General features: G+C 41.4%; 1 protein-coding gene across 3 annotated transcripts in view; it reads left to right on the top strand.

The window, feature by feature from the left end:
- The window catches only part of STXBP6 (syntaxin binding protein 6), a 251,586-nt gene that overhangs the window by 187,202 nt on the left and 37,064 nt on the right, over window positions 1–27,320 (top strand). For all 3 annotated transcript variants that reach the window (XM_047863792.1, XM_047863789.1, XM_047863791.1), the window contains exons 3-4: window positions 11,730–11,860; window positions 12,795–12,960. In XM_047863792.1, coding sequence (XP_047719748.1) covers window positions 11,730–11,860; window positions 12,795–12,960 — 297 coding nt within the window. The remainder of the gene's footprint in view (window positions 1–11,729; window positions 11,861–12,794; window positions 12,961–27,320) is intronic.

Below are 27,320 nucleotides of genomic sequence, written 5' to 3'. Positions count from 1 at the left end.
GTATAACTTATATATTGTAAGTTATACACATCTTAAGTGTACAATTCAGTGGGGTTTTTTTTTCACATGCATAGAAACCAGGTCACCATCATCCATATCAACATTGAACTTTCCCAGCATCCCAGGAGGCTCCCGCCTACCTCCATCAAAGGTAATCTCTATTTTGACCACAAATGCTGTAGATCAGCTTGTGAATTTTTTAACAGCTTTATTTCATTGAGGTATCATTGACATGCAGGAATCTTTACATATTTGAGTGGCACGGTTGGTAAGTTTTTACATATATATACCCATGAAATCACCACAACCAAAGTAATGAACCTACCATCCGCAAAAGTTCCCTCACAGCCCTTTGTAATCTCTCTCTGGCCCCCGACATTCCCATCCTCCGTGTCTGCATGCACGCACTAATTTGCTTTCTGTCCTACGCATGAGTTTACATCTCCTAGAAATTTATGTAAGTGCCAACGTATAGTATGTACTCTTTTTTGGTCTGCCTTTCACTCAGCATAATAATTTTGAGATGGACCTTCGGGTTGTTACCAGTTTTTGCCTCTTACCAATAAAGCTGCTGTGAATATTTGTGCACAAGCGAATACATGGTAGGGGTCAGTCTTTGTAATGTTAGCCTTTCTGAGAGCTGTGTCAGGATACCTCATAATGGTTTCAGTCTCCCATTTCCCTGATGACTAATAGCATTGAGCATCTTTTCGTGTGTGTTTTTTTCCCATCAACATCTTCTTTAATGAAGTGTTCAAATCTTCTACGCTTTTTTTTTTTAAAAACTAGGTGTTTTCTTGAGTTTTAAGAGTTTTAAAAATATAAAGTGATGAAAATAGAAGTCCTTTTTCAGATGGAGATTTGCAAATATTTCCTCCCAGTTTGTGCCTGTCTTTTCATGCTCTTGAAGAGCAGAAGTCTTAAATTTTGGTCCTACCTAACTTGCTCTTTCATGAATTGTGCTTTTAGTGCCATAGCTAAGATGCCTTGCCTAACCCAAGGTCACAAAGATTTTCTTCTGTGTTTCCTTCTAAAAGTTTTATAGTTGTAAGTTTTTACATGTAGGTCTGTGCTCCATTTTGACGTACTTTTATATATGGTACAAAGTAGGAGCCGAGGTTCCATTTTTTAGCCTGTGGATGTCCGTTTGTTCCAGAAATATTTGTTGAAGTTACTTTTCTCTCTCCAGTGCCTTGCCTTTGTACTTTTTGTGAAAATCAATTACCCATTTATGCAGGTCTTTTTCTGAGCTGTCTTGACACCAGTCCCACGATGTCTGGATTAGTTAATCCAGTAATGAGTCTTACGATCAGGTAGTGTAAGTTCTCCACAACTTTGTTCTCTTTTTTCCACTCAGAGTGATTTTCACTCTTTTCGATCACTTTTCCAGTCTGGTTGGTAGAAACAGGCAGGAAACTCTTCCCAAAGCCTATTTGAGCTGGGGCACTCTTTCCTCTATTCACTTTGAATGGTTCCTTCTCTGGCCTCCAGTCATTTCCTTACATACACGTTGGAAGACCTACTCAGCTAACTACTCAAGGCCGAATCTCTGCAGATCTCCAGCGTCCTCTTTGCGTGTAATTCTCTATTCTTCATTACTCTGTCCTGAGACTTTTAGCCCTTTGGTCTCTCCAGACTCTCAGCACTGTCACTCAACTCACAGAATCTGCCAGTCTCTGCCTAGGCTCCTCTCCCTTGCACCACAACCTGGAAGAAACTCGCAAAGCAATAAACTAGGGTGATCGTGAGGCTCACCTCATTCATTTCCCGTCTCTCAAGGATCACTGTCTTTCATTTTGACACTTATTTTGTCTATTTGGACAGAGCGCCACTTGTTTCTGCTGTGTAGACACAGGAGTAGAATTTCTGGGTCATAGAATATTGCATGTTTAATGTTAGTAGGTACTGCCGAGAGTTTGCCAAAATACATTCAGTTCATTTTAACTGTAGATCATTTCCACTAATGCAAAATGACACTCATTTTACCCAGAACATGTAGATTTTATTCCTCCATTTAACACAGTAAAGAGTGAAGGGGGCAAGTTCTTAGTGACATCATTCACTTTTTTTTAGATGTTCAGTGATGCACACCCTCATTTAAAATGTATTATTAAAAGTATCAGGTAAATAGTGGTAGTGGTGAAGAGGAAGGAAAACAGAGCAGGTAAGTCTGTCTTTGCTTGACTGACAGTTGTAATGATATTTGGCAGCCTGTGTTGGTTAAGTGATAACAGCTTTGATTTTTCCAAACACCTAGTGATATTATATGTTTAGTACCTGATCCATTAGAAAATTCTCTGTGACTCTGCCTCCTTCAAGGCAGACAGAAATTCTCATTTGTGGGAGAGTAGCCTTCTCACATCGAAGGTGATCCCTATCTGCATAACATCCTTCCATGGTTCTTTTAGACTGACTACTCATATTGAAGGACTGTGCCCAGCAGTGGGTGCGCAGTGTCAGGGACCATGGCACCAGGCCCTTCCCTCATATGATGGTGAGTGAGCTGCTCAGGGGCAGGGGTGTAAAGGCTGCAGAAATGACTCCCTCTTTCCTCACTGGAAGGAGGGTCTTTAGCAACCCCCCTTGCAAGAAAATAAGTATTGAATTTCTACCAGGTATGACATTTCCCTGCAGAGAGTTGCTACATGGCTTGTACTTTTCAGTATATAATGGAAAATGGCAGGGAAAGCGTAACATTAAAGGAATCTCTGTTTCAAGTTTTTATTCCCAGCCCGTGAGCTTCTTGTGGAGTAATTAAATTCGTTCTTCAGTCAGGTGCTGCTCCTTTGATGCCTTTGTCTTCAGAGCCTCTGTTTGGAAATCTCTCCTAAGAATAGATCAAAAATGAGGTTTGCATCTGTTTCCAGAATGGAGGAAGTCAGAACAGAATAAGACTGTTGTTGCATTGCATGGTATAGGGCAAGGGTTTGGATTTTTTAATCTCTTCAGAACCACCACAGTTCTCACGGCTGTAAGCATCTGTGTTCTTGGCTTGGGCCTGTTTGTTTCATAGTTACACTACATAAGTCAGACGTGCTATATACCCTTTCCACATAAGGCATGAAGTTGCAATAACTAATACCAGCCGGGTTGTATAATTCATTGCATGTTTACCCTTTACCCAAAATGCATGCAAATTGATTTCCTCCTCAAGTCTATGGAGAATAGTCTCAGGAAGCTAAAAAATCAGGCACAATGGGAAATCTTGGATTGCTGAATCTCCAGCCCAAAATTGTGTTTTCAGGGAGGCTGAAGCAAACAGAATTGCTTATAAGAGATGCTGCTAGAATAAGGATTGAAGGAAAAGAGATTTCCTAAGAAGTTCTCCCCCACAATTTATCTCCTTCCAGTGTCCTGATATTTCTGTTTCGTGGTTTTTACCATTCTCTCCATTCTCCTTAGTCCTCAGGATTCTCTTCTTTTCTAGTAAGAGAACAGTTCAAATCCCTTAAAACTGCAGTTTGATCTTGAAACAGAACATTTGAACCTGAAATACATTTGTGGTTTAGTCGTGGTTTCTGGTGGGTTAGGAACCATTCCTCCTCTTGTTGAGGATCCATCCGTTTGTTCACTCCTTCATTTATGCATGCTTCCATAAATTAGCACTTTGTATGTCAATTTGTAATACAGAAGACATCATGGTGCCAGTGTGGAGGGGACAGTACTGGTCTTGCGGTGGGGAACTCAAGCCTTATGGGGATTAAGCTTTCTGATTCCAAGCTAAAGGTGTAACAACCTAGGGCTACCTGCGGTGCACCTCCACCTGTCGTTGACCTGAAAAGTAGAATAGCCTTTCCAAATAAAAATCTACATGTTTTTACAAGTAAAAAAACCAAAATGATGAGCAAGGTAAAGAATATTAAAATTAGAAGGGACTAGGTTTTAGAAATACTAATGAGGTCTCATACTGATATGTGACATTGAAGTTGCGTGTTCCAAAAGTAAGCCCATCTGCTTGTTGGTAGTTTGGAAATATTGAAACCAGGTAGTACTTCCCTGCAGAGCTGGTGTAGGGGGGTTGCTTGCTCTATTAATGTGTAAGTTGTTAGCTACTCTCCATATGGTGCTGTAACCTTCCTAAGGGATGCTTGATGCAAGATGTTTCTTATTCTCCTCCTTCTACTGAAGGGTTTCTCCAAATTCCTGTGCAAGAAAAGTTTCCCATGTAAACAGTTCCTTTTTCAGTATCCCTTTGGAAAAATTTCCTAGGCTTTCAATCACCTCTTCCTTCTTCAGTTCGGAGGGGAGAATGTGATGTAAGGCACAGGCCTTGGAGCTAGTGATACCAAATAAGGAATCTTTTGTGTGGAAAACTTCTTCTTTCTTTGTGATTATCGATACTAGAGACTAAGGAAGTCTGCCTTTGAGAACAAACCTCAAAGCTCAGTGTACTGATTCTCCCTTCCCCTCCCCTCCCCTTTAGGGTTAGTGGAGCAGGACTGTTAAAAACCATCCATCCCTAACGTGCTTTCCCAGGGCTTGATGCTGAAGACTGAATGCCACTGTTTTTGTTGCAGTTGTCACTTGGATTAAAAGTGTCTCCTAAAAACATGCAGATTCACGAAGACCTTCTCAGGCCTGTTTGGATCCTATCAGGAATCTGGCCAGAGAGCCCCAAGGACCTGGATAGGGAGGAGAGGGATAGGGCCCCAAAGACAAACTTGGCCATTTCAGGAGTTGGTCTGGTCAGAGCCTGTTGATTCTGAACATTTACTACGTCCCAAATGATAACACGCTTTGAGAAATACTTGGGAAGCCAACGATCAGCCCTGTGTGGAGCGCGCCATGCTCCATTTCCCCCTAACTGTAGCAGCGATGATGTTCCCCTGTTCTGAAAACATTTGAGGTAACAATCTTCATATTCTTGCTCCTAAGCTTTGTAAACACTCAGATAAAGTTGCTGATGCAGCCTCAGACCTGATACTTATTTGCCCACAGATACTGCAAAATCCACCTCGAATCATCAGACATTAGAGTATTGGGAGAGCATTAAGGAAACTAGTTGCAAATAATCATTTCTCACCTCAGTCTGTTAGCCCATTTCATTACCACATCAGCCTCCAGAAGGTGTGCTCAATCTTGCTTTTACTTCCTGAACCACATTTCACAGGATTTCTGTCTCTTTTTTTTTACCCCCTTTCATGTCAGCCACCTCTGACAAAGAGCAGCCCTGCTAAGATTCTATGTGGATATCCCTTTTATTCCTTACTCGAAATTGTTTCTCATCAACGGTTTTGTTGAAATCAAAATGTCTGGCCATTAGACCACAGCAGAGCAGAGAGCTAAGGCATACCACAAAGCACTGACCTTCACTTAATGGTAAAGTCATGGTAAGAGGCAGCATGATGAAACTGAGGTATTTTAGGCACCTCGTTATGGTAAACTCTGCAGTTTAGCTACCTAGCCTCAATGTCAAACTATATTATAGATAGATGTATCTTCAGCGTCTTCTTTTTCATAGAAATGGCCACGTAAAATTATAAGGTGATTCAGTTTGAGTTTAATGTGTATAAGAAATGTTTGTGCACATGTTAGGAAAAACCACCTATGAACATGAAATGGTAGCGGATCTAGAGGTGACGAGTAATAATTTTGTTGATATGATGATTATTTGTTTCCTTTAATGTTTTTTTGGTTTTTTTTTAATGTTTATTTATTTTTGAGACAGAGAGAGACAGAGCATGAACGGGGGAGGGGCAGAGAGAGAGGGAGACACAGAATCCGAAACAGGCTCCAGGCTCTGAGCTGTCAGCACAGAGCCCAACGTGGGGCTCGAACTCACGAACCGTGAGATCATGACCTGAGCCGAAGTCGGACACTTAACCGACTGAGCCACCCGGCCACCCCATAAATTAATGTTTTAAGACCGTTGCTAGATATTTTGTATCTTAAAAACAAAATTGATTTTCCTGTTTGGACTGACTGAGAAGTGATGCGGTATGAATAACAAGATTGTAAGGGAAAGATGTAACTCCTTAGAAAGTCTTTCAACCATTGGACCTTGAAATGAAGGATCAGCTTGTTAATCACTGGCAGACCGTGCATCGTCTGCTGTTTTGCATAAAAAGCAAGTAACTTGCAATTCTGTCTTTCCTTTCCTCATCAGTCTTTGTCCCTACCTCCACCAATTCCTGACTTAACCATAAGACCAGATTTTATCTAAGAAAGTGCTTTGCTATTGGCAAATAAATAGAATTTTCTGATTGGGCAGAAGCAAGGCTGGGTGGTTTCTACTCTCTGTCTGTAGCTAAGCGTCTTATTTTATATTTGTACCATCTTTCATGGAAGGGCCATTCTCTAAAAGACCTTTTTTCAGCCAGTTAGCTCATGAGAGAGAGAGATTTCACCACTTGAGTGGTGATGGTAATGATATTACAGGCATAATAGTTTCTATCACTGGTGTTTTTTAGTTTAGTTTTGTTTTTTTATAATGTTTATTTTTGAAAGAGTGAGACCAAGCACAAGCAAGGGAGGGGCAGAGAGAGAGGGAGACATAGAATCCAAAGCAGGATTCAGGCTCCAAGCTGTCAGCACAAATGCAGGGCTTGAACCCATGAACTGTGAGATCATGACCTGAGCCAGAGTTGGACGCTTAACTGACTGAGCCACCCAAGCATCCCTATCACTGCTTCTTAACTACAGCTGAGATGTAAATGAAGTTTACATGAAGGCTAATGAAGAGATGTGCCCCCATGGGAACCACATTCTTTTTATCTGAGCTCGTAGCAGAAGGACTTGAGTTTGGTTGGCCCCATGCTTCTATTTTCCTCTGTCACCAGTAGAAAGCAGTGGGTGACAGGAGTGGGAGGGAGTGAAAAAGCAGCATTAGGCCTGGATAACTCCAAAGCGTGGGGAACATCTATGTTTTGATTGTCTTTAACACCTGTCTACACTCGCTAATCACCATTTTACCTTAGAGTGGACCTCAAATGCCAGAGCTTCCCCTGACAACTCTCTAAGTTGAAATTAATAGCATTTATGTTTTAATTGTATGTTTTACGTTATTTTCTATTTAACGTAGGCAGAGCTATGTACCTATTTACGGCTTTCATGTATTTTGTTTCTCATTAACTTATTCAAGGAAAAAGCCGTTTATCTAAAGGGAGATGTTAAGGAAATAACAGTTCAGAATACTGTCAAAATCACAACAGTAGTATCCTTATTAGAACAAAAAATTCAGTTAGTCCTTAACTTAATGAGCATCCCACATGCAATAAAATGTGGCATTTGACATTGCAGCAAAAGGCTACAGTGGAAAGAGCAGTGGACCCTAAGCTTATTGTGCAAGTTGCAGTCTTCCCATTGATTAACAGTATTACTTTGGCAAGTCAGTGCTTTCCCTGCCTCAGTTTCCTTGTCTATAAATACAATGGGTGATAATACAGTAACCCTGCCTCTGTCACAGAACTGTCGTCAAGCACAAGAGAAAAAAACCAGAGGCTGTATTTAAAAAAGAGTTTTAGAAATTTTAATTGCTGGGAAAAATGTCACTTGTGATTATGTCAATTCATAGGATCCTACCTCACAAACCACAAAGATCCATGTGGATCTTACATGTTTTAGGACCAGATGCACATCATAGCATCCTGGTTTTTATGCTTTACAAATATGCCAGAGAGGCAAATTTTGAGTATTTTATCCAGGTTCAAAATGAACCTGTTTTGCAGTGAACAGAGTTCAGTGACAGAAATAACATGGCGAGGGAGCCTACACAGATCAACGATCACACAAGTTTTCTCTATGGAGTTGGCATGTAAGCTGAAATCCAAATGGCAAACAAGAGACAACCGTTAAAAAAAAAAAAAAAAAAAAAGGACGGAGCATTTCTATGAAGGGAATAGCATTTGCAAAGGGTAGAAAGGGGTTGTAGTTCCCCAGGAGCAAAAGATGGCTGGAGCCTAGTGGACAGAAAGGAGAGTGGAAGGAAATAAGAACAGGGAGGTACTCAAGGGCCAGATCATCTAGGGCCTTGCAGGTCATGGTGAGGGCCTTGCGTTTTATTCAGAATGTTTTGGGACGCCACTGAGGAGATTTTCAAAGGTGGCTCAGTCTTCCATATTTTAAGTTTGAATGGCCAATCTGGCCAGAGGAACCAGTTTGGGAGAAATCATAGAAGTCCAGGCGAGGGCTAATGGTCTATTACCTGGAATATGGCAGCTTCAGGAAGCCTGCTTGACCTCCCTCAGCTCTGCCTTGGTCCTTAAAGCCCCCTCCCTCCCCAACACCTCAGGTGACTCTGGTTATGCATTAGCACTGTTTTTGCATCATTTTTAACAATCCTCCCACCGCCCAAATTCTTGACTCAGAACCATATCTTATTCAATCTTTGAATTGCCCACAAAACTTATTTCTGTGTCTCCCATCTTGATACGTGTTCCATAAATATTTGTGAAATGAGTTCATACACCACAGTGGCCTCAGCAGTCACAGTGCCTCGGAATCACGTGAGGAAATTCAAAATGTGGGTGCCAGGCCACACCTCCAGAGATTCTGATTCACGTGGTTTGGTGTTATTTGTTGTAAAAACTCCCAGATGATTCTGGTGCACGTTGGAGTAGAGGGCCAGGGTGATTCTGGGTGGTCTTACCTGGGAGTGTCATGCTCACCCTACCCCTTTAATTTTTTTTTTCAATGTTTTATTTATTTTTGAGAGACAGAGACAGAGCACAAGTGAGGGAGGGGCAGAGAGAGAGGGAGACACAAGATCCGAAGCAGGCTCCAGGCTCTGAGCTGTCAGCACAGAGCCTGACGCCGGGCTCAAACTCAGGAACCGTGAGATCATGACCTGAGCTGAAGTCAGATGCTTAACCGATTGAGCCACCCAGGCACCCCTCACCCTACCTCTTTAAATGCCTATATGTTTTCCTTTTCCCCATGAATGTTGAAGGCATGATAGAAGTGCCCTGGTTATCTGCCCTTTAAAGTTCTTCAAAATAATGAATGCAGAGTCTACTGTATTGGGGTAGTTGGCCATAGAGCACTCCAATATTACTGATCCAGGGTATGTTATCAATCAGTTGTCCTTTGGAAGGAGAAGATAGATGACTTTTTTTCACTAGACTTCCAGAATTTGACCAGCATATTTGTTTTACCAGCTATGGACCCTGAAAACACCAAAGCAATGAAAGGGTTAAACATGGCTCCATCAAACACAGAACTCAGAAAGTCTGGCAGTGGTGTCTTTGTGCAGTTGTTTTGATTTCCGAAGGGGAAAGTCTTTATTTAACTCCACATAATGTGTATATAATAATATAATTTTAAGGCACCTGCTTCAAAATAGAAACTGGGATGTTGGAGATAATAACAATAAACAAAAATTAAACTAAACCGGGCTCAGTGCCCAGGAAGACTACCAAGATTCCAAGAACTGGGCAAAGAATAAGCTAATAGGGAGAACAAGGCAGCAGTGGTTGGAGTTGTAACTGCCTCCATGAAAAATGATCGCTCTGTAGCGGGATCTCTGTTAGCAGTTCTGTGGGGCATTTGTCATGTGGGTGGGGTTCCTGCCCTTCTCATTTCAGTGACAGACTTCCAATGGAACTTGCTTTTTCTAAAATGTCAATCCTCAGCATGCCAGTAATTACAGGGACCCTGCATTGTGTTTGAGTTTTTATAATGCTGTAAACCACTTGGAAATAAATGGACCAGAAGTAAAAATAGGAGTTCATAACAACTTTAAAGTTAGAAGGGAAACCCTCATGTTTCCCAGGATGCCTAAATGTCGTGTGATTTACATAAACAAAGGAGGAAATCCTCTTTGTGTGTTTAGGGGTGTGTGTCTAATACAGGAACCCGTGTTTTCCTGTTATTGAAACGTATTCTTTAATCTTTTAAGCACATTTTAGGACCTGCATGTATTCCAGGTGTCTTGTTTCCTCTAACATGAAAACTGAAGAGCAGGGCATGGCTATCAGAGAGACCTATTAGATCCCATAGGAGGCACACAAAATAAACGGATAGACAGAGCCCTGGGCAGACTGATACTATTGCCTGAATTTAGTTCGGGGAATGATTATTCCTAAGAGGACTTAGCAGACTTATTCATGGAGCTGTAAGCCAGGCAGACTGTGTGTGAACAGAAGACTGTAAAATTTCCTCTGATCACGGGTGTTAAGGGGATGATGACTTTTTAACCATGAAAGTAAACGTAATTGGTATGAAATGTTCAGAAGCTTTTAGCCAAATATAACTGAAATAATGGGTACTAAACCTAAGCATTATTTGAAATTGTTTTTTAAGTGTTTGCTAAATCCTGGTTTGGAGCAAAGGGGAAAGATTGTACCGAGGTCATAAAAACAGGTCTTTAGTCCTGGAACCATGCAGTTCTTGCCAAACGTAAAGGCAAGATGCCCACATTTCATTCCACTCTTGGTCCCTGGGTTCCTGCTTTAATGCCCGCAGATACTGTAACTGCCCTGAACTCTAGTGTGCGTGCAGGAGGGTCCTTCTTACCAGGAACTGTGACCACAGTAGATGCCTGCTGTCCTTCATCCCTCAAGGATTCTTTTTGCCATCCAATGACCATCCGCAGGGTTATATGGAAATACAGGATCTGCAGGGCTGTTTGAAACAAAGAAAGAATGTGCCACTGCTGCACAGTCGTCCTAGGATTGCATTCGTGACAAGTAGTACTTTCCACTTCTCCTAGTTCCCTTACTAGCATCGTTTCTGTTAAATTTTACAACTCGTACGGCCAGGCCTCGGGAGGAGCTTTTACGTTAAGCCCTTTTATAACACTGAATTACGTCTCCACCCTTGAGGCTCTAAGTCACGAAATAAGCAGATGTGGAAATATCCAGAGTGACTCTCTCCTAGCGGCCGGTGCTTGACCTCTGTCTGAGAGGTGAGGCTGTCCATTCTCGGCATGGAAGGGGCAAAGGAAGAACTGACTAAGGCTGGAAGGAGGAACTGTCTCGGTCCTGCAGGTGTGGAAGCCTCAGGAATGTGGGGCAGGCGGGTATGTGAATGCCAAACGCAGGCATAAAGAGATGCAAGCTAGATTCAAACTGGACAATATTTTAAAGCCAAATAATGTTTTAAATATTCCCTCTCTTACCATGGAAGCCCGGTATGTTTACATTCAAATACCACGCTAGGTATATACATTGCAGTTCACTAGGGGAGCCAGTAACATCCACTTCCTTTAAAATCCAACCTTTCCTAGTGACCTCTCCCTGACACCTGTCAACCCTGTATGCTTCTTTCCATGCAGTTGGTCACCATGTTCTTGTAGCCTCCATTAAAAGTGCCCGATGTTACCTGATTGAGGCGTGTTCAGTTTGAATGAATGAAGACAGAAATGAAGCAGCCCTTAAATTTATGATTATTCTGCAATCGCTTGAGAGTAGAGACTAGAACTTCTGTTTCTTTTGAGTTCACCCCTCATCAGAGGCATATGTATTCAGGGGCTCTTGGGTAGCTGTCAGTTGCATGTCTGACTTTTGATCTCAGCTCAGGTAATGAACCCAGGGTCATGGGATCAGGCCCCACATGGGGCTCCGCACTGAGCAAGGAGCCTGCTTGAGATTCTCTCTCTCCCTCCGCCCCTCTCCCCCCTCACTTTCTGTCTCTCTCTCTCTCTCTCTCTCTCTCTCTCTCTCTCTCTCTCTCAGAAAATAAAAGGCACATGTATTCATATTCTGTGTGTTTTTGTGTGTGTACACATGTAAATCTAAGATGAAAACCAACCAACCTGCACACCCACTAATCTGAGTGGTTTCTCTTGGCAGTGACAAACAAGAAACCCACACAGGCGTCCATCACGAAGGTCAAACAGTTTGAAGGCTCCACGTCATTCGTGCGGAGGTCACAGTGGATGCTTGAGCAGCTTCGCCAGGTTAATGGCATCGATCCTAATCGGGTGAGTGAATGTCTGGTGTTGAGTGAAGGTGTTCTCTTCACACGATGACTCCCTCGCTGACCTTGGCAGTGGTGGTGGTTGTCTGAGTCCTCTTTAGCGAAGCTATTTCTCTGTTTCAGTTACGTGGCTAAGACTTTCTTATTTCTATGCCCTTCTTATGGGGAACTCTAAGTCTTTTCATCATGTGTGATGCAGAAACGTAAGGGGATGCACGCTGAAGAAGTGCTGGCTCCTGTAGTAGGTTTATCAGCCAAGTGCAAAGAGCAGAGTACAGGTATCATGTCCATGGTTACCAATACAAAAAACCCATGTTCGTCAAAGCTTCATGTATCTCGTTATATCACCAGTGAGGAGATTTATTAGCCGAGCAAGCAAATAAATAGGTGGCACCTTACAAATTATGTATTAGGATTCTATTGGATTTAATATGAGAAACATTTTAAGGTAGAGCTGTTTATTTAAGTACCTTCCCTTTTGTTCACACATACTCACTGTATAAAACCTCAGTAATGAGGAGAAATAAAATGTAAATTGTCACTATATGCTAAAATAATAAGGGAGAATCTTTTCCTTACCAAAGGTTAGAGGCAAGATTCATGGGTTTCACTGCCAAGAACGTGACCTTTTCCGGGTCATCGGGAAGGCAGTATCTAGTCTAAATTTTGCCAGGTCAATGTGTAGTAAGCTGTTGGGGCTTCTGTGAGCGTAGCTTCCTAGGGACATCTATAAATACTCCAAGATTTGGGGTTTGCTTGATAAACAGAGAAAGGTGAACTTTCTTTCCATGCACCTGGGTGCTAATAAAGATGAGCCTTGTGATTAAGACCAAAGTTTTGAAAGGTGTTTCAGCTTTTGTGAGCCTTTTGTCAGGGGTAAGCTGGAAGCCGCAGTTTTTCTAGATTGAGATCGACACTCATTTCACTGTCTTTTCCAGGATTCTGCAGAATTTGATCTGTTGTTTGAAAACGCATTTGACCAGTGGGTGGCCAGCACAGCTTCAGAAAAATGCACCTTCTTCCAGATCCTCCACCATACCTGCCAGAGGTACCTCACGGACAGGAAGCCCGAGTTTATTAACTGCCAGTCCAAACTCATGGGAGGTGAGTGGACATTCGTACGGCTTTGGCCACCCCGTTTCCTCAGACTCGCTTTCACATGAAAAGGTAGGTGTCGGCAACATAATTAAAGGCAAAAAAAGAATCAGGATACTCAGAGCTGGACAGCATGAAAACCAGTCGAGGGAGTTCATTGTATGCTAAATCTAGACACAGTGGAATGTTTTCATTCTTAACCAAATCTGGTCTTTTGGGAAGAATTAGCCACTTAGCTAAGATTAGTTATGCTATAAGAACAAACCTGTCCCCTCATTAGGAAAACCTTTCAGTTTGGGTTTCTTGACTACCATTTCTATAAATTCATTGCAGAGCGCCGTTTTCTAGGCTGCTTTTTCCTATTATCTCTCAAGATATTCTCCAAATATTAACATGTAGATTCTGACACATATAATCTCTTTCTTTCAAATAGCAGCTAGTCTCACGTTTATTCCTCGAATATCACACAAAGGGGAGTTAGGCTGAGCACTGTAAGCCAGCCTTAAGGGGTGAGTACCAGTGTTGGCAACTTAATGAGAAACATTTAGAGGGTGCTTAACACATTTCTTTTAGGTGGCATTGCTTTTTAGGGAATTGAAGCTGTGCTAAAAATATTCTCAAAAAGCCTTGCCAGTCACTCTGTGAGCTGAGGAAGGAAGTTTATATCATTGCTCTCTTCACTGACCTGTTCTCCAGGTTTTGAAGAAAAAAGTTTTTTGTGCCCCAACTTTATCTTAATCAAATGTCAAATGAAGGTCACGTCATAGACACTACGTCTCCTCCTCGGGCTGTACATATCTTTCATATGAACACGGCTCAGAACCCATTAGTCTGGCCACACACCTAATGTGTGCATACTGCCATTCTGCCCTTGGTCTGCTAGATGTCAGGGGGAAGATCTCAAACAGTGAGTCGCTTACGTCAGAAGAACCTAGAAAGGTCTTCCTTAGGCGTTGATGCAGTACTCTATTATAGCTTCTCCATTTAGTCCTAGAAAAATATCAGAGGTGATGAGTAGTGCCTATTTTTTTCAAAGCAGCCCCATCCTGTGTACAGAAGTAAAAACTGTGAGATGTGGACGTTGAAAGACAACATGTGACGCTGACCTCTTACTGTTTAGAAAATAGAATGAGATACTGCTCTCATGTCTGGGCCACCAGTACTCTTCACGTGAATCCCACCTGCAAAGCCCAGCTTTAACAGATGTGGCAGGTGAGAGCACCCTGGGTTCATGGCCACAGATGACTGAGTTTTTCAGTGACTGGAGAATTGACCGGGAAATCCCAGCTTTCCCTCATTCTTCACTGGGTAGGATTTTCTCTGCTATCCTAGAATCAGATTGGTTTCTTGATGTCAAGTTCCTACTAGGAAGAATTTTTCCATCGGTGTCCGTATGGTCAGTAGATGCCTGGATAGCACTTACGCAGAGTCTCCTCTGAAAATAATGTGACATTATGGGTTTGACATTTCTGTTGCCCTTGGAGATAGACTCCCCTCACGCATTCCACTTCTGCTCATTCCGTCCTGAGAGCAGAGTGGCCAGAAGCAGAAGCGGTGCCATGAGAACTACCACATTTCCTCAGAAGGGAAATGTGAGGCGGAAGCAGGAGGGCCACAGCCACACTCCCTCCACTGTCCTTGCAAGAGAAACGAGTCTCGTCCTTCCTGCTAAGGTTGAGGGGAGCTTTGGTAGCTCTTCTCTGCCTCTTCTCACTAGGTGGTCCCTCCTCTCTGTTGCCTCTCTGAGGCTCTCATTTCTTCTCTCAATACAGTTCCTTTCATGCAGGCATGCATTCATTCATTCATCCATTCCTGGTTCATCATCCAATTATACAACAAGTAAGCACTAAGTACCTGCTATGTGCTGTACTATGTGCTGGTCACTGTGCTCTGTCCTAGATATAGAAAATCGTTTGGTTCCTTAATGGACCCCAGTTTCACCACCCATATTCCAGACTGGCAGATCCCTAACAGCCTTTCTGTAAGCCCTTCATTACCTTCTTGAATGTCCTCAGACCTTCCGACACAGTCCCACTCAGCCGCTTCTGTCAGTCATTGGCTCAGCCCTTCAGAGGTCTTCCAGTGCCCTGTGGATCCCAAAGTCTGTAGAGTTGAGACAGGAATCCATATATCCAATGTTAAATTGTTGTGTGTTGGATAAAGCCGCAGATTGATTTCCTGTAGTAAGAAGAAGACTAAGTGAATGAGACCAAGTGCCAGAACTGGCTCTGCCTTTTGAGACCGTCGACCTCACTTTTCGCTGGTGTCTTGTCTTCCTTAGACCTCACTTTTCGCTGGTGTGACTTGTGGAGGTTGGATTAGATATCTACAGTCCACTTCAGTTTTAATATTTAGAGAATCAATAATGCTTAAGTTACAGCTTTATTGTGTAGATTAATCACTTCTTAATTACAAGGCAAATAAAAGACTTGGCACAGTTAAATATGACAGGTCTTAGATTCCTAAGGAAGGCAAAAAAGTTTGAGTTAAGCACATGTAATTTGTTGGCAGCACATAGATCCTTCATGCGTGCACCTCGTCTTCTTGTTGCTTGTCCTTGGTAACAGCCATACCAATGTACCCTAGTTAATTAGCATACCAATTAGTCTTCCTTTCTGCCACTTACCGCAGTTCAGACTTAAAAAGTGCATAGTTCTTGGGTCACAACATTCTGACCCCTTTAACTTTGGGGATACCCACCCTATCTTCAGCAGATGAAATCGGTTTCAATTCCACAGTATCCTTTGGTCTGTCTTCACCGTATGGGTCACACATCCTAGAACCGGTTGTGATCAGAACTGTGAAATGTCACAGATTTTGTGGTTTTAAAGAACTAATACCAGCGTTGGTATGCTGCCCTACACCAGATTGTTTACATATGTTATCTCATTTAGCCTTTACAGTAGCTTTTGGAAATCGAATTTATTATCTCTGCTTTACAGAGAAGGAAAGAGGATCAGAGAGATCATCAAATAGCTTGCCAGGGGTCATATAGCTAGTAAGTGGCAGAGGTGAGATTCAAACACAGGCCCTCTCCACTCTAAATTTATCTTCCCCACGGCCACTGAGTGCCATACCCCAGGGGACACAGTGACATTGTCTTTTCTATGAATGGTGCCCCTGAAGTTATGTAGGAATTTGGAGAAAATAATTAGCCAGCACATCCCTAGGTTTTAACAAAGGGAGATAAGGGGAGAGGGCCAGAGATTATAGATACTTTTAACTCTTTTCCTTGTCTTATCGTTGGTATGCAATTAAGATAGGAAGTCTTAAGCTTCCCCCCCCCCCCCCCCCCCCGCCTTGGTCCTAAGAATGATGGAGTTATCAGGGATCTTTAAAACCACCTTGCTCTTTGGTTGTTTTTGATTTCGGTTTTGTTCATCTGATATTATTCATGTTTCAACATAATAAAGAGATGAACTATTTTGGTGGCTGGGAAAGATGATGGAGCTCTGGCCACTCCCTGGACCTCTCAGGTACTCTGCATCTGGCCTAACCCTGGCATTGGGAAAGCTGAGGACCAGTGATTTTGAATCACGTTACTGAGGTCCCAGTACTGGAAGCAAGTCCGCCTGACTCCCACTGAACCGCACGTTCTTTAATACCAGTTCAGACAGGATCATCATTTTAAATATCTACAATTCCATGCAGTTCTTCTCTGTACTTACTGATGGTATATACCCCACATGACCATCTTTTTCTCTCTCCCTCGGGGAAAATCAGTTACACAGAGACGGATTCTTTGACATGGTTGAAACTCTCTCCTGCAAACGTGATATTCCATCTCCAGAGGACGGACTGGGAAGCTTTGATCTTCTGATGCTGGTTACAGAACCCAGGAGACACATGTACAGTCTGTAGGGCTGAGTGAAGGCCCTCATAAACAGAAAGAGGGCAGGATGCTCTAAGCAGGTGTGAAGAGGGGAAGCATTGGTTTCTTCTCTTGCCTCTGTCAGCATCTTGGCAGCCATCCTCTCTTCCCTGGATAGTAGGAAGACCTGGAAGCTGGAACCAAGTCCTCCAGGCTTGGTCATTCCTAACTTCCACTCTACCTCTCATTTAATTCATTAAAGGCTGGTCACCTTTCAAAGATAACAAAGCCATTCATTTAGTTTCTGGATCCCTAAGCTACCAAGAAACCTAGATTTAACCAGACCGAAGGCAGAGGCATGAAGCCAGTCTTTCTACTAAAATATGGCATGGCATCATGAATGAAAGGGGCCCTGAAAGTGAACCTCGGGTTCATTTCTGAGATGCTAGATTTTTTTGTGTCTCTCTCTGTTTATCATAGGCAGAGATGATACACTGTTATGTGTGTGGTAACACATTTGCACTTCAAAGATGCCTCCAAGGTGTTAATCATATGTGTAGAACTTTGGATTCCAAAGGAGAGACTTCCTTTCAGCTAATTCATTTCGAAGAAACGTGGTCTGCTCCCAAATAGTAGTATCATTGTAGACAGTGGGAATGTCATATTAAGTCAAGGTCCCATGGGGAACTTTGTTGTATCGCTTTCTTTATTTTCCTTCGTAAATTCCACATGGCTCTCCATTGCTCTTTTATTTACTCCGACCTTTCGTAGCGATTACTATCACCCTATTCTTATGCCTAATGCTATGGACTATGGAAATCTGTAGTGGTATTGAACAACTTCTATGTTAGAACCACAACGTAGATTCTTTGCAAACCTACTTTCTTCAATAAGTGTTATAAATTACTTTCTGGAAAAAAATGATTTATTCTTCAAGGCAAGCTTCTGTACAGACTGAAGCACGTCCTAGCATTTTCTTGAACTCAACCCAAACAGCCTTGGCTAACCCACACAATTACCTCTTGTTCTTTCACCTGTTTTGTATGGCTCCTTCTTCAGTGGACCCTCCTATGCGGTTTGCAGCCAAGTTTCGCATGTGTCCTCGTTGATTTCACAAGCATTCACTCAGCACCGCCTATCTGTCAGGCCCTGAGCTAGCTGGAGAGACCCAACAACAACGTAGATACCTTGCTGACTTTGCTTACTGTTCTGGGGAGACAACAGGTGTAAATAGATAATAAACAGTTCAATAACACCAAGGTGATTGCTGAGCTGCATTGTAAAGGATGGATGGCAGTTGCCAGCCAGACAGGGGCAGGGTGAAATGAGCTCTCTCTTACTGCAACAGTTAACCTAGAGAGTTTCATTCCAATGTTGGCTATGTTCAGATTTTGGAATGTGGCAGATTGTTTTTCCACAAAGCAGCCTATTTTGAAATGCCGTATATTTTCATCATCACCAAAGTAAATGTCTTAAGTGTTGCCTTCCTATGCACAGCCCTTCAAATGATGGTATCAAGCCCGGACTTCTGAGCTCTATTAGAATTCCAGGGACACAGATGTCTCTGATGTCTCCTTCATAGCAGGCTTGCCCTCATTTCCCTTGCTGATTGGTATGCTAAAGGAAACACCTAATGGCTTTACGCTGGATTCCCCTGGGATGGGAAAGACTCTCAGGGTTTGAAGTGTGACTTTGCATTGTACTTTGCTTCCAAATAATGCAGGGTCATCCCTGGGTGAAGGTTGTGAATATTTCACCTTGCAAGTGCTCTAGGCATGGGCATATGTAAGGTGGAATAACAAGTAACTTCTTAAAAGAGCACATGTGTACCTCCTAATGGGGTTTTAATGGGAAAAACAGTGATCAATATGGTCATTCTTTCTTTTTTAATTTGTTTTAAGATCATTTATTTTGAGGGAGAGAGAGACAGTATGAGCGGGCAGACAGAGAATACCAAGCAGGTTCTGCATTGTCAGCACAGAGCCCAACACAGGGCTCAAACTCACGAAACCATAAGATCATGACCTGAACTGAAACCGAGAGTCGGACGCTTAACCAACTGAGCCACCCAGGTGCCCCACTATGGTCATTCTTAATCCCAATATATTAATATACTACTTCAAGGGAATCTGTAACATTTTCCATAATTCTTATATTTCTTCTCTATGATGGGATGTTTTCTGCCACTGAATAATGGCTCTGTGGGATGTGAACCTCGCGCTCCTACACGTGCTCCAGCCAGCGCCACATTACAATGAATTGTTTCTTTCTCAAGACTAGATTAATGTGTAATTTTGCCCCACTGCTTCAGCCTTGATATGCTGGGGGATACACACACATACACGCATACATTAGAGATTATCATTCGTGTACCAAGTTAAATTGTGTTAAAACCACCATATTGCTGCTGCTTAATGCCACCACCCGGATGCGGAACAGAGGAGACAGCCAGGCTGTTCAGTGACACACTGTTGTGACAGCGATAAAGTGTTCCTTATAGTTCTTTAAATCAACAGGAATCCCTGTCAGAGTTCCTTCAGTGGCTTTCTTTGTCACTGTTGAAGAAATACAAAATAACAAACTTCACTTCTCCTCTGCCCTGGCCCAAACAAGGAAAATGATTTATAAGGAGCATGCCCCGGATCCACAGCTCTTAAGGAATGGAGTTAGTGCCTCCATCAAGGCCTGTCCCCCATTCCCCATCCATTCATTGCAGGCCATGACTTTCAAGTCACTTAATAAGCACATCTTCTTTTCCTTATATTGATTCAGCTAAGTAGAAGACGAGATCGTGCCGATTTAACAAGGTATTTATGACCGAATTTAAAATTCTGTTTGAAAGATCTCTGTAAATGACTGTTAATTATATCAATCCTGTACACACACAGATTTATCAACCAGTCTTCCATTACTCCATTCTCCTCATTTTCCTAGACAGCATGGTATTTCATCAGAGACTCAGCTTATAGACACTTTTTTGGAGAGAGTAAGAAACTAAGACTAGAAACAAAAAAAATGCATCAATAAAAATAACAGTACAAATAGTTTTTTAAAAAATGTTTAACATTTATTTATTGCTGAGACACAGAGAGAGACAGAGCACGAGCAGGGGAGGGGCAGAAAGAGAGAAGGAGATATAGAACCTGAAGCAGGCTCCAGGCTCTGAGCTGTCAGCACAAAACCTGATGCGGGGCTCAAACCCACGAACCACAAGATCATGACAGGAGCCAAAGTCAGACGCTCAACCGACTGAGCCACCCAGGCACCACAACAGTACCAATATTTAAATTATACAGTTGGGAAAGCCCAGCTAGGGTTTTCTATTTGTTTTGGTTATTGAGATCCTACCACTGTAACTATTGTATCAAACAAGTTAGATGTTCATGATGCTACATGAATCACAGACGTAACCATCCGACATTGGCCAAGCACCATTAGGAGCAGGACATTCTAGCAGAAGCCCTGAGAGGTTTCTGGATCTGGATCTTTTATGTATTTATTGTTTCAATTTAGGACAACATTGCCAGTTATTACGTTGGGTGATTTATGAGCTTTCTCATATTTTCTGAGTGGGTCATTCAACCTCATCTTGTTCCCAGGAGGTAAATCAAAAGCAGATGTTTTTATTTTAAGTGAGAACATTGAAGTAACCAAGGACTCCTTCCTTAGGTTCTATGCAATTCTGTGCATGATGTTACAAATGACTAGTAACTAAAGAAAAACTAAAGAAAAACTGGGTCACAGATGTGATTTTCTTGTTTTTCATCACTCTTTGCCTGTAAGCAACACTCAGGCACACAGTGAATCAGCTGGTGGGCTGTGGTCAGTCTTCCTGAGCCAAGAGTGACTTCATGTATTACATGCTTTTGAATCATGCGTCTCCATCAAAATCTTGAACCAAACCAAGGGTGCAATCCAAGGTATCATTTACTAGCTTGACAAGGATCATGAACATATTTTGTCTATCCCATGGTTAAATAACCTGCAGTGGATTAGAGCCATTCTTACTTTCAGAATCAACCAGAGGTCACATCTACACAACTTGATATAGTAATAGAGCGACATAGAGCAGACTCCATTCATTTATCCCTGTCTTTGGTGGCATCACGCATTAACTTTGCAACTTCCTGTAAGCCACTTAACTTACACTCAACCTCTCTATGCTCTTCTGTATCGTGAAGAGTAACAGAGACCTTGAAGGAATGGTGTGAGGATTAAAATGAACTTTAAAATGGTCAACCAAATGGGGTTTTTGCAAAGTACCAGGACATGTCTGAATAGTCTATGAAAAAAAAAAAAAAAAAAAAAAAAACCTTGGAAATTGTGATTTGTGTATTCATAATATTACATGATTTCTTTTGTGATATTTATCAAAAGCCCTTTCTTATGAAAGAAGCAAGGACATTTTCTTGTGCTTTCCTAATCCACATTGGCCCAAAGAATAGCAAAAAAAAAAATAGCAATTTCTTTGTTCCAAGTGGGAATGAGCTGAGCTATGTTATGGACATTTCAAATGCCTGGAGTGCTAAGTTGTTTGCCATGGTTTATCAAATGCTGAATGTGTTGCATTTTATGTCTGACGTTTATAGAGTGCATATGTGACTGCTGACTTACCAAAACAACGATGTTTAAAATAGCGAGTAATGCTGTGCCAGAGATCAGGGCAAATAATTCAGATCCTCCTGTAGGAAAGAAAAAACCTGAAACATGTTTTCTGAACTTTATAAGAGAATAGAAATATTCCTTTTCCACCAGTATATTGTTAGCCTAAAATAGTTCTTTGAGTCCAATTCTCTTTCTCCAGCCAAAAAGGGGGATACATGAATCAGATGTAAAATTATTTAATAGCGTTAGACAAAAGTGGTATTTCTGAAACAGACCTAAAAAGTGTGCTACATGATGCCCATACTTTCAGATTTAAAGACAAGTGCCAGTCACTTTTCTATATAAGGACAGTTTTTGAGTCTTCATATCCAGTATCACCATAATTTCATACAAGAAAGTTTACTTTAACATGAAAAGATTAAAAGAACACACTCTCCAGAGATAAAGAGCTACTCCTTAAACTAGAACCGTTTACATTTAGGAAAACCTTAGCACATTGTTCTTACTTACCTTGCTTCCCATAGACCAATAAAAACTCCCCTCAGCTGGCATTCAAAAGTTGTTGCCTTGCTGTAAAGTAGACATGTCAGGTACTAAGACTAACGTGGAATTTTAGTGAAGAGAAGCTGAAATTCAGTAACTGGCCTGACTCTAAGAATGATCACTTCATGATTGCTAAATTCATCCCTCCTTCTGGGGATACCCCTCAGAGCACACACCTTGTGGACAGCAGATCAGAATGTCATCTTCAAGGCTCAAGGCCATCGTCCTATTTCATTCCTGGAATAAAGGCAAGGAGCTTCTGCATAGTACCTGGGAAAAACTCTACAGGAAATTGACATTTCTCAAACCTGCGGTGAAGAGGTAAATGGAATGGCTTTTTCCCCCCAGCCCACATTATATCCCAAGTTTCTAAAAAGTTCTGCCTTGTTTCTGATCACTAAAGTAAATCTAAATCACTACATTTAGCAAAGGCAGTTACCGGAAATTTAGACACTGGTGTAAATCTGCAGTTAGAGATTTCAGACCACCCGCTCCTCACCCTTTTGCTTGCAATGTGCCTACCCAAGATTAGATTCAGTAGATGTTCTGCAAGAAGCAAGAGCACTAGGGTTGCCTGATTTAGGAAACAAAAATAGAAGATGCTCATTCAATATGAATTTCAGATAAACAGTGGGTACTTTTTTTGGATCAGTATGTCCCAAATATTGCATGCATGTCCTATATTTTATCTGGCAACCTTCACGGGTATGGACCACCCCCCATCACCTCAGTTTCTGGCCACCATAACAAATATGGAAAACAGAATAAGTCAGAATAAGTTTATTGCAGTGGAGACACATAAACTTTAAGATGGCCAGTTATTAGGACTTGAAGACAATTTGAAATGGAGATCTCCCTCAAAGGGATTATGTTAGGTTAGCCATTCAGATATACAAACAGAAAAATATGAGCAGACTGCTAAAGAAGGACTATTAGAAGAACTTAGAGGAAGTCTGACTTATTGTGGCTCTTCTCCAGAGAATAATACCATAAAAATGCAAATTATAATTACTGGTAAGTATAGAAATTCCACTAAAGCACTTCTATAACCAAACATGAGATTCCTGGATAATTTTGCCTAGGGAAGAAAGGCCAGTCATCAATCTGAATGTCTTTGGCTTGATTTTAAAGAGTTGGTTTGCTGTCAAGAATAAAAGGAGCCTGCCATAGACTTTTGGAAGCACCCAGCAGAACAAAGGCTCGCACTGATGGAGAAGAGCAAAAAGCTCTACTGTCTCAAGAGTCAGATGTAGAATAAAGAAGTGTAACAGGAAGCTACTACTTATGAAAGTTAGCCTCCTCTCTGACCAGTCTAATGGTTTTCTTAGTAATGGAAGTGACTGGTCTGTCAAAGATCCCTTGACAAACCCTATGGCTTGCCTACAAGTTCTGGCTCCCCTTTATCCATCATGCTGCCTGTCTGTAGCCCTCGCTCATTGTCAAGTATACAAGCATGCAGAGTGACCCTGGCTTCACCGTTGGTTGGTTTGGTTTTTGTTCCAGCCCTATATGAGTGTGGCATCCAAAGGTGATGCTGCTGTAGGTTCTATGAGCCATTCAGTGGGTCATATCTGTGAAAGGGGAAGAATATGTTTCACAACTTTCTAACTATAACAGCACATAAAGCATAAGCATGTCAATTACAATATATGACTGACAGTAAAGCAAGAAAATAAGCATATCATCATATTGGGTTAAAAACACATGTTTGGTGGGGGGAATGAGGACAAGTCTTTCTTGGCTTAGGGATTTATTTCCTCTGACAAACATTTGAGTGGTTAAACTGTGAGGTGACAGTGTGTGTGTGCATGTGTGCTCACACACATGTGTGCACATGCATTTGAGACTCAGTGGATACTATTAGTGGGGAAAGAAACTATTTGCTTTTATTTAAATTAGTGGCCCATGCCAAAATGTCAGTAAGGAACATTCAGAGTGTTTCTGAGTTTAGATGTCTGAGCAGAAACTGATTTTTTATATTTTGAGAAGATGTAAAAGTAATTATCATAATTACTCATACTACTATGCCCCATAGAAAAGAACTTTCAAGTGGAATCAATATGTTCCTCATTGAATCTGATTGAGAACATTCCAGTCAGAATCATCTTTATGCCCCTTTGCAACAAGGAGAATTAAACAGGACAGAATATGATGGATCAAAGTCAGGACCATTCCTTGAATCACATAAAAATATTGCACAAGAGCTAATCTCCTTGTGATTATTTATACTATTATATATTATTCTCTCCATCAGTGTTTCACTCCATCCTATGGGCCTTATTTTCACAGTTGGTTGATTTTATTGATCATCTTCCCAGTTCCCATTATAAGAGGTTGAGAGTTAGTGCGGGGGGAAAAGGTGGTTTCACAAGGTCAGAGCGGATCACGCATCTGTGATAAAGCCAAGAGCTTGCACTGCTAGTTGGTGTCTACAAATGTTAGCAATTTTTAGACACTAGGTAAAGGAGAGGAAAACCACTTTTACAATTATTTTATGGGATCAGTGTATTCTCCTTGTGTGTTTTCTTTAAGCTTTTGACTTAAAATTGCATAAGAGAATAGATCATTATTTTTTAAAGGCCTGCATCATTTAAAAGCAAATATTCATCACAGAGTTCATGTGTATTTTAATTTTTCTAGCCACAGTAGGTTTACCCTCTTGGTCATTTGTGTTAGTTTCCCACTGATGCTGCAGCAAATGATCACCAAGTTAGTGGCTTAAAACAACATGAATTTATTATCTTACAGTTCTGGGAGTCAAAAGTCTAGAATGGGTCAGTAGGACTGTGTTGCTTCTGGAGGCCCTAGGGAAGGATTTCCTTGCCTACTCCACCTTCTAGAGGCTGTTTGTGTTCCGTGGGGCATGGCCCTTCTTCCATCTTCAAAGTCCCCAGCATAGCATCTTCGAGCCTCTCTCTCTGGCTCATACACTCTTGCCTCAGTCTTGTAAGAACCCTGATTATTATATTCATTCCACCCGGATAATTCAGGATAATCATTGCATCTGAATATCCTTAACTTAATCATATCTGCAAAATCCCTTTCACCATGTAAGGTGACACATTCATAGTTTCCAGGAATTTGGGTGTAGGCATCTTCGAGAAGCCATTATTCTACCTGCCACACCATTTTCCTAAACAATTCTAAAAGCTATAATGTACACTATTGTGTACTGCTGTCCTACATTTAATTTTATTCCTTTCATATAATATAGTTTTAAATATGTCCTATAGACTATTTTACTTGTACTTACCTATTATGATTTAAGATGTTGAATATCTTAAAATATAAAATTTAGAACACCTAAACATGTTATGAACATGTTATGAAACACCCAGTATTTAAGTGGCTGTAAGGACATGCCATGTCCCACATTATCAAGAAGTTCCCCATTTTGCCAGCTAGGATATTTTTACCTTGGCTCTTTCTCTTTACTTAAGGAAGTTGTTTTTCCTTAATCATTATGTAGGTTCTTTACAAGTTTCTAGGAAGTCTTACTATTTAAACCTTGTGATGATGAAGATACTGTAGGTCATTTGATTTTGTTTAAAATCATCCTTTTCCTTGAATTTCCCTTCCTGTCTCCTCAGATAATGATTCTAATGCCCTACTTGTAAAAACAAAACAAAACAAAACAAAAAAAACTTGGTGGTAGTCCTCTTAAGAGACACAGTTCTTTTTTCAGCTTTGATGCAAAATGTCAAGGTCAAGTTTATTTAACATGTACTCATTACAGACAAGTTCAAATTAGCTGCTTGGATTTATCTCTTTAATTCAGCATACATTTAGAAGTGATTTAACATGAGCACCTAAAATATAGCTACCATGTCATTTCAACATTTTTCTGTATTGCTTAGGGTATGTACTTCTTTTCCTGTTGTGGTATTTCTATTTTTTTTAATGTTTATTTATTTTGAGAGAGAGGGGAGGGAAGGGGCTGAGACAGAAAGGGAGAGAGAGAATCCCACGCAGGTCCCACGCTGTCAGTGCAGAGCCCCACACAGGGCTCAATCTCATGAACTGTGAGATTGTGACCTGAGCTGAAATGGAAAAAGCTGGATGCTTAACTTACTGAGCCACCCAGGCGTCCCTAGAGTATGTTGTGGTGTCTCTTAAGCCTTGTTCTGGTGTGGTGTGATACACACTAAACAGAAAATGACTTTGCACAGATCTGGGTGTGAATTTCTGGTCGGTCACTTACCATCTGTGGATAAATTAAACTGTAAGTCTGACTTCCTTTTCTTAAACAGTAATAATACTGCTTACTCCATAAGGTTGTTGTAAAGATTGAATAAAATGATGTATGAAATATTTAACATGGTGCATAGGGAGTACTATGGAATGTAGTGGTGGCTGTTATAATTAATAATTATATTAATTTGTTAGGGTAACCTGGGTGGCTCAGTTGGTTATGTGTCCGACTTCAGCTCAGGTCATGACCTCACAGTCCGTGAGTTCGAGCCCCGCGTTGGGCTCTGTGCTGACAGCTTGGAGCCTGCAGCCTGCTTTGGATTCTGTCACTCCCTCTCTCTCTGCTCCTCCCCCACTCACACTCTGCCTCTCTCTGTCTCTCAAAAATGAATACACGTTTAAAAAAAAGTTTAAAAAATAAGTATATTAATATGTTACAATTAATATTTTCTTTTAATCTTGCCTTCCTGTGGTGCTGCCTTCCATCCTGTTAAGGGAAATTAATATGGAATCTGAATTTCAGTCAGACACAGAGGAGAGAGTGAAAATACAGAGCATCCTTATGTCAGATATGGTAGAGGTGCCGTTCTGTGTTTTGTATTTGCATTTTTCTTTTTTTAATGTTTGTTTATTTTTGAGAAAGTGTGCACAAGGGAGGGGCAGAGAGAAGGGGACAGAGGATCTGAACTAGGCTCTGCTGACAGCAGTGAGCCCAATGTGGGGCTCGAACTCACAAACCATGAGACCGTGACTTCAGCCAAAGTCAGACACTCAACTGACTGAGCCACCCAGGCGCCGCTGTGTCTGCTTTTTTCTTATCTTCCAGGAAAAAAAAAAAAGCCAGCTAGTGATGACAACACTGATAGTCCCCATACTGAGTTCCTACTATATGCCAAGCAATTTTTTTCATTCATATTACCTCTAACACGTAATTATTGTTATCCTCACTTTACCGTTGAAGAAACTGGGTGTCAGGTTACAGAGAGGCAAGGAAACTTGTCCAAAGCCACATAGACAACAAAGAGAAGTCAGGATCTGAACCTAGGGGCTAGCTCTAAAATCTTCCCCATTAGAGAGAAAAAAGTAGAAAAACTCACCAAGCAGCTATCACCGATGCATGTTTTTGTCTCAAAGTTCTGAGTGTTCCTCCAACTAGATTCTGTTTTCACTTATTGGCAGTTACTATAATTTTTGACATTGGGTGATCGGGTGATGTTGT

The sequence above is a fragment of the Prionailurus viverrinus genome, chromosome B3 (assembly GCF_022837055.1).
Source record: "Prionailurus viverrinus isolate Anna chromosome B3, UM_Priviv_1.0, whole genome shotgun sequence".
NCBI classification, from domain to species: domain Eukaryota; kingdom Metazoa; phylum Chordata; class Mammalia; order Carnivora; family Felidae; genus Prionailurus; species Prionailurus viverrinus.
The sequence above is the reverse complement of the archived record's forward strand: the minus strand, read 5'-3'. Positions and strand labels throughout refer to the sequence as shown.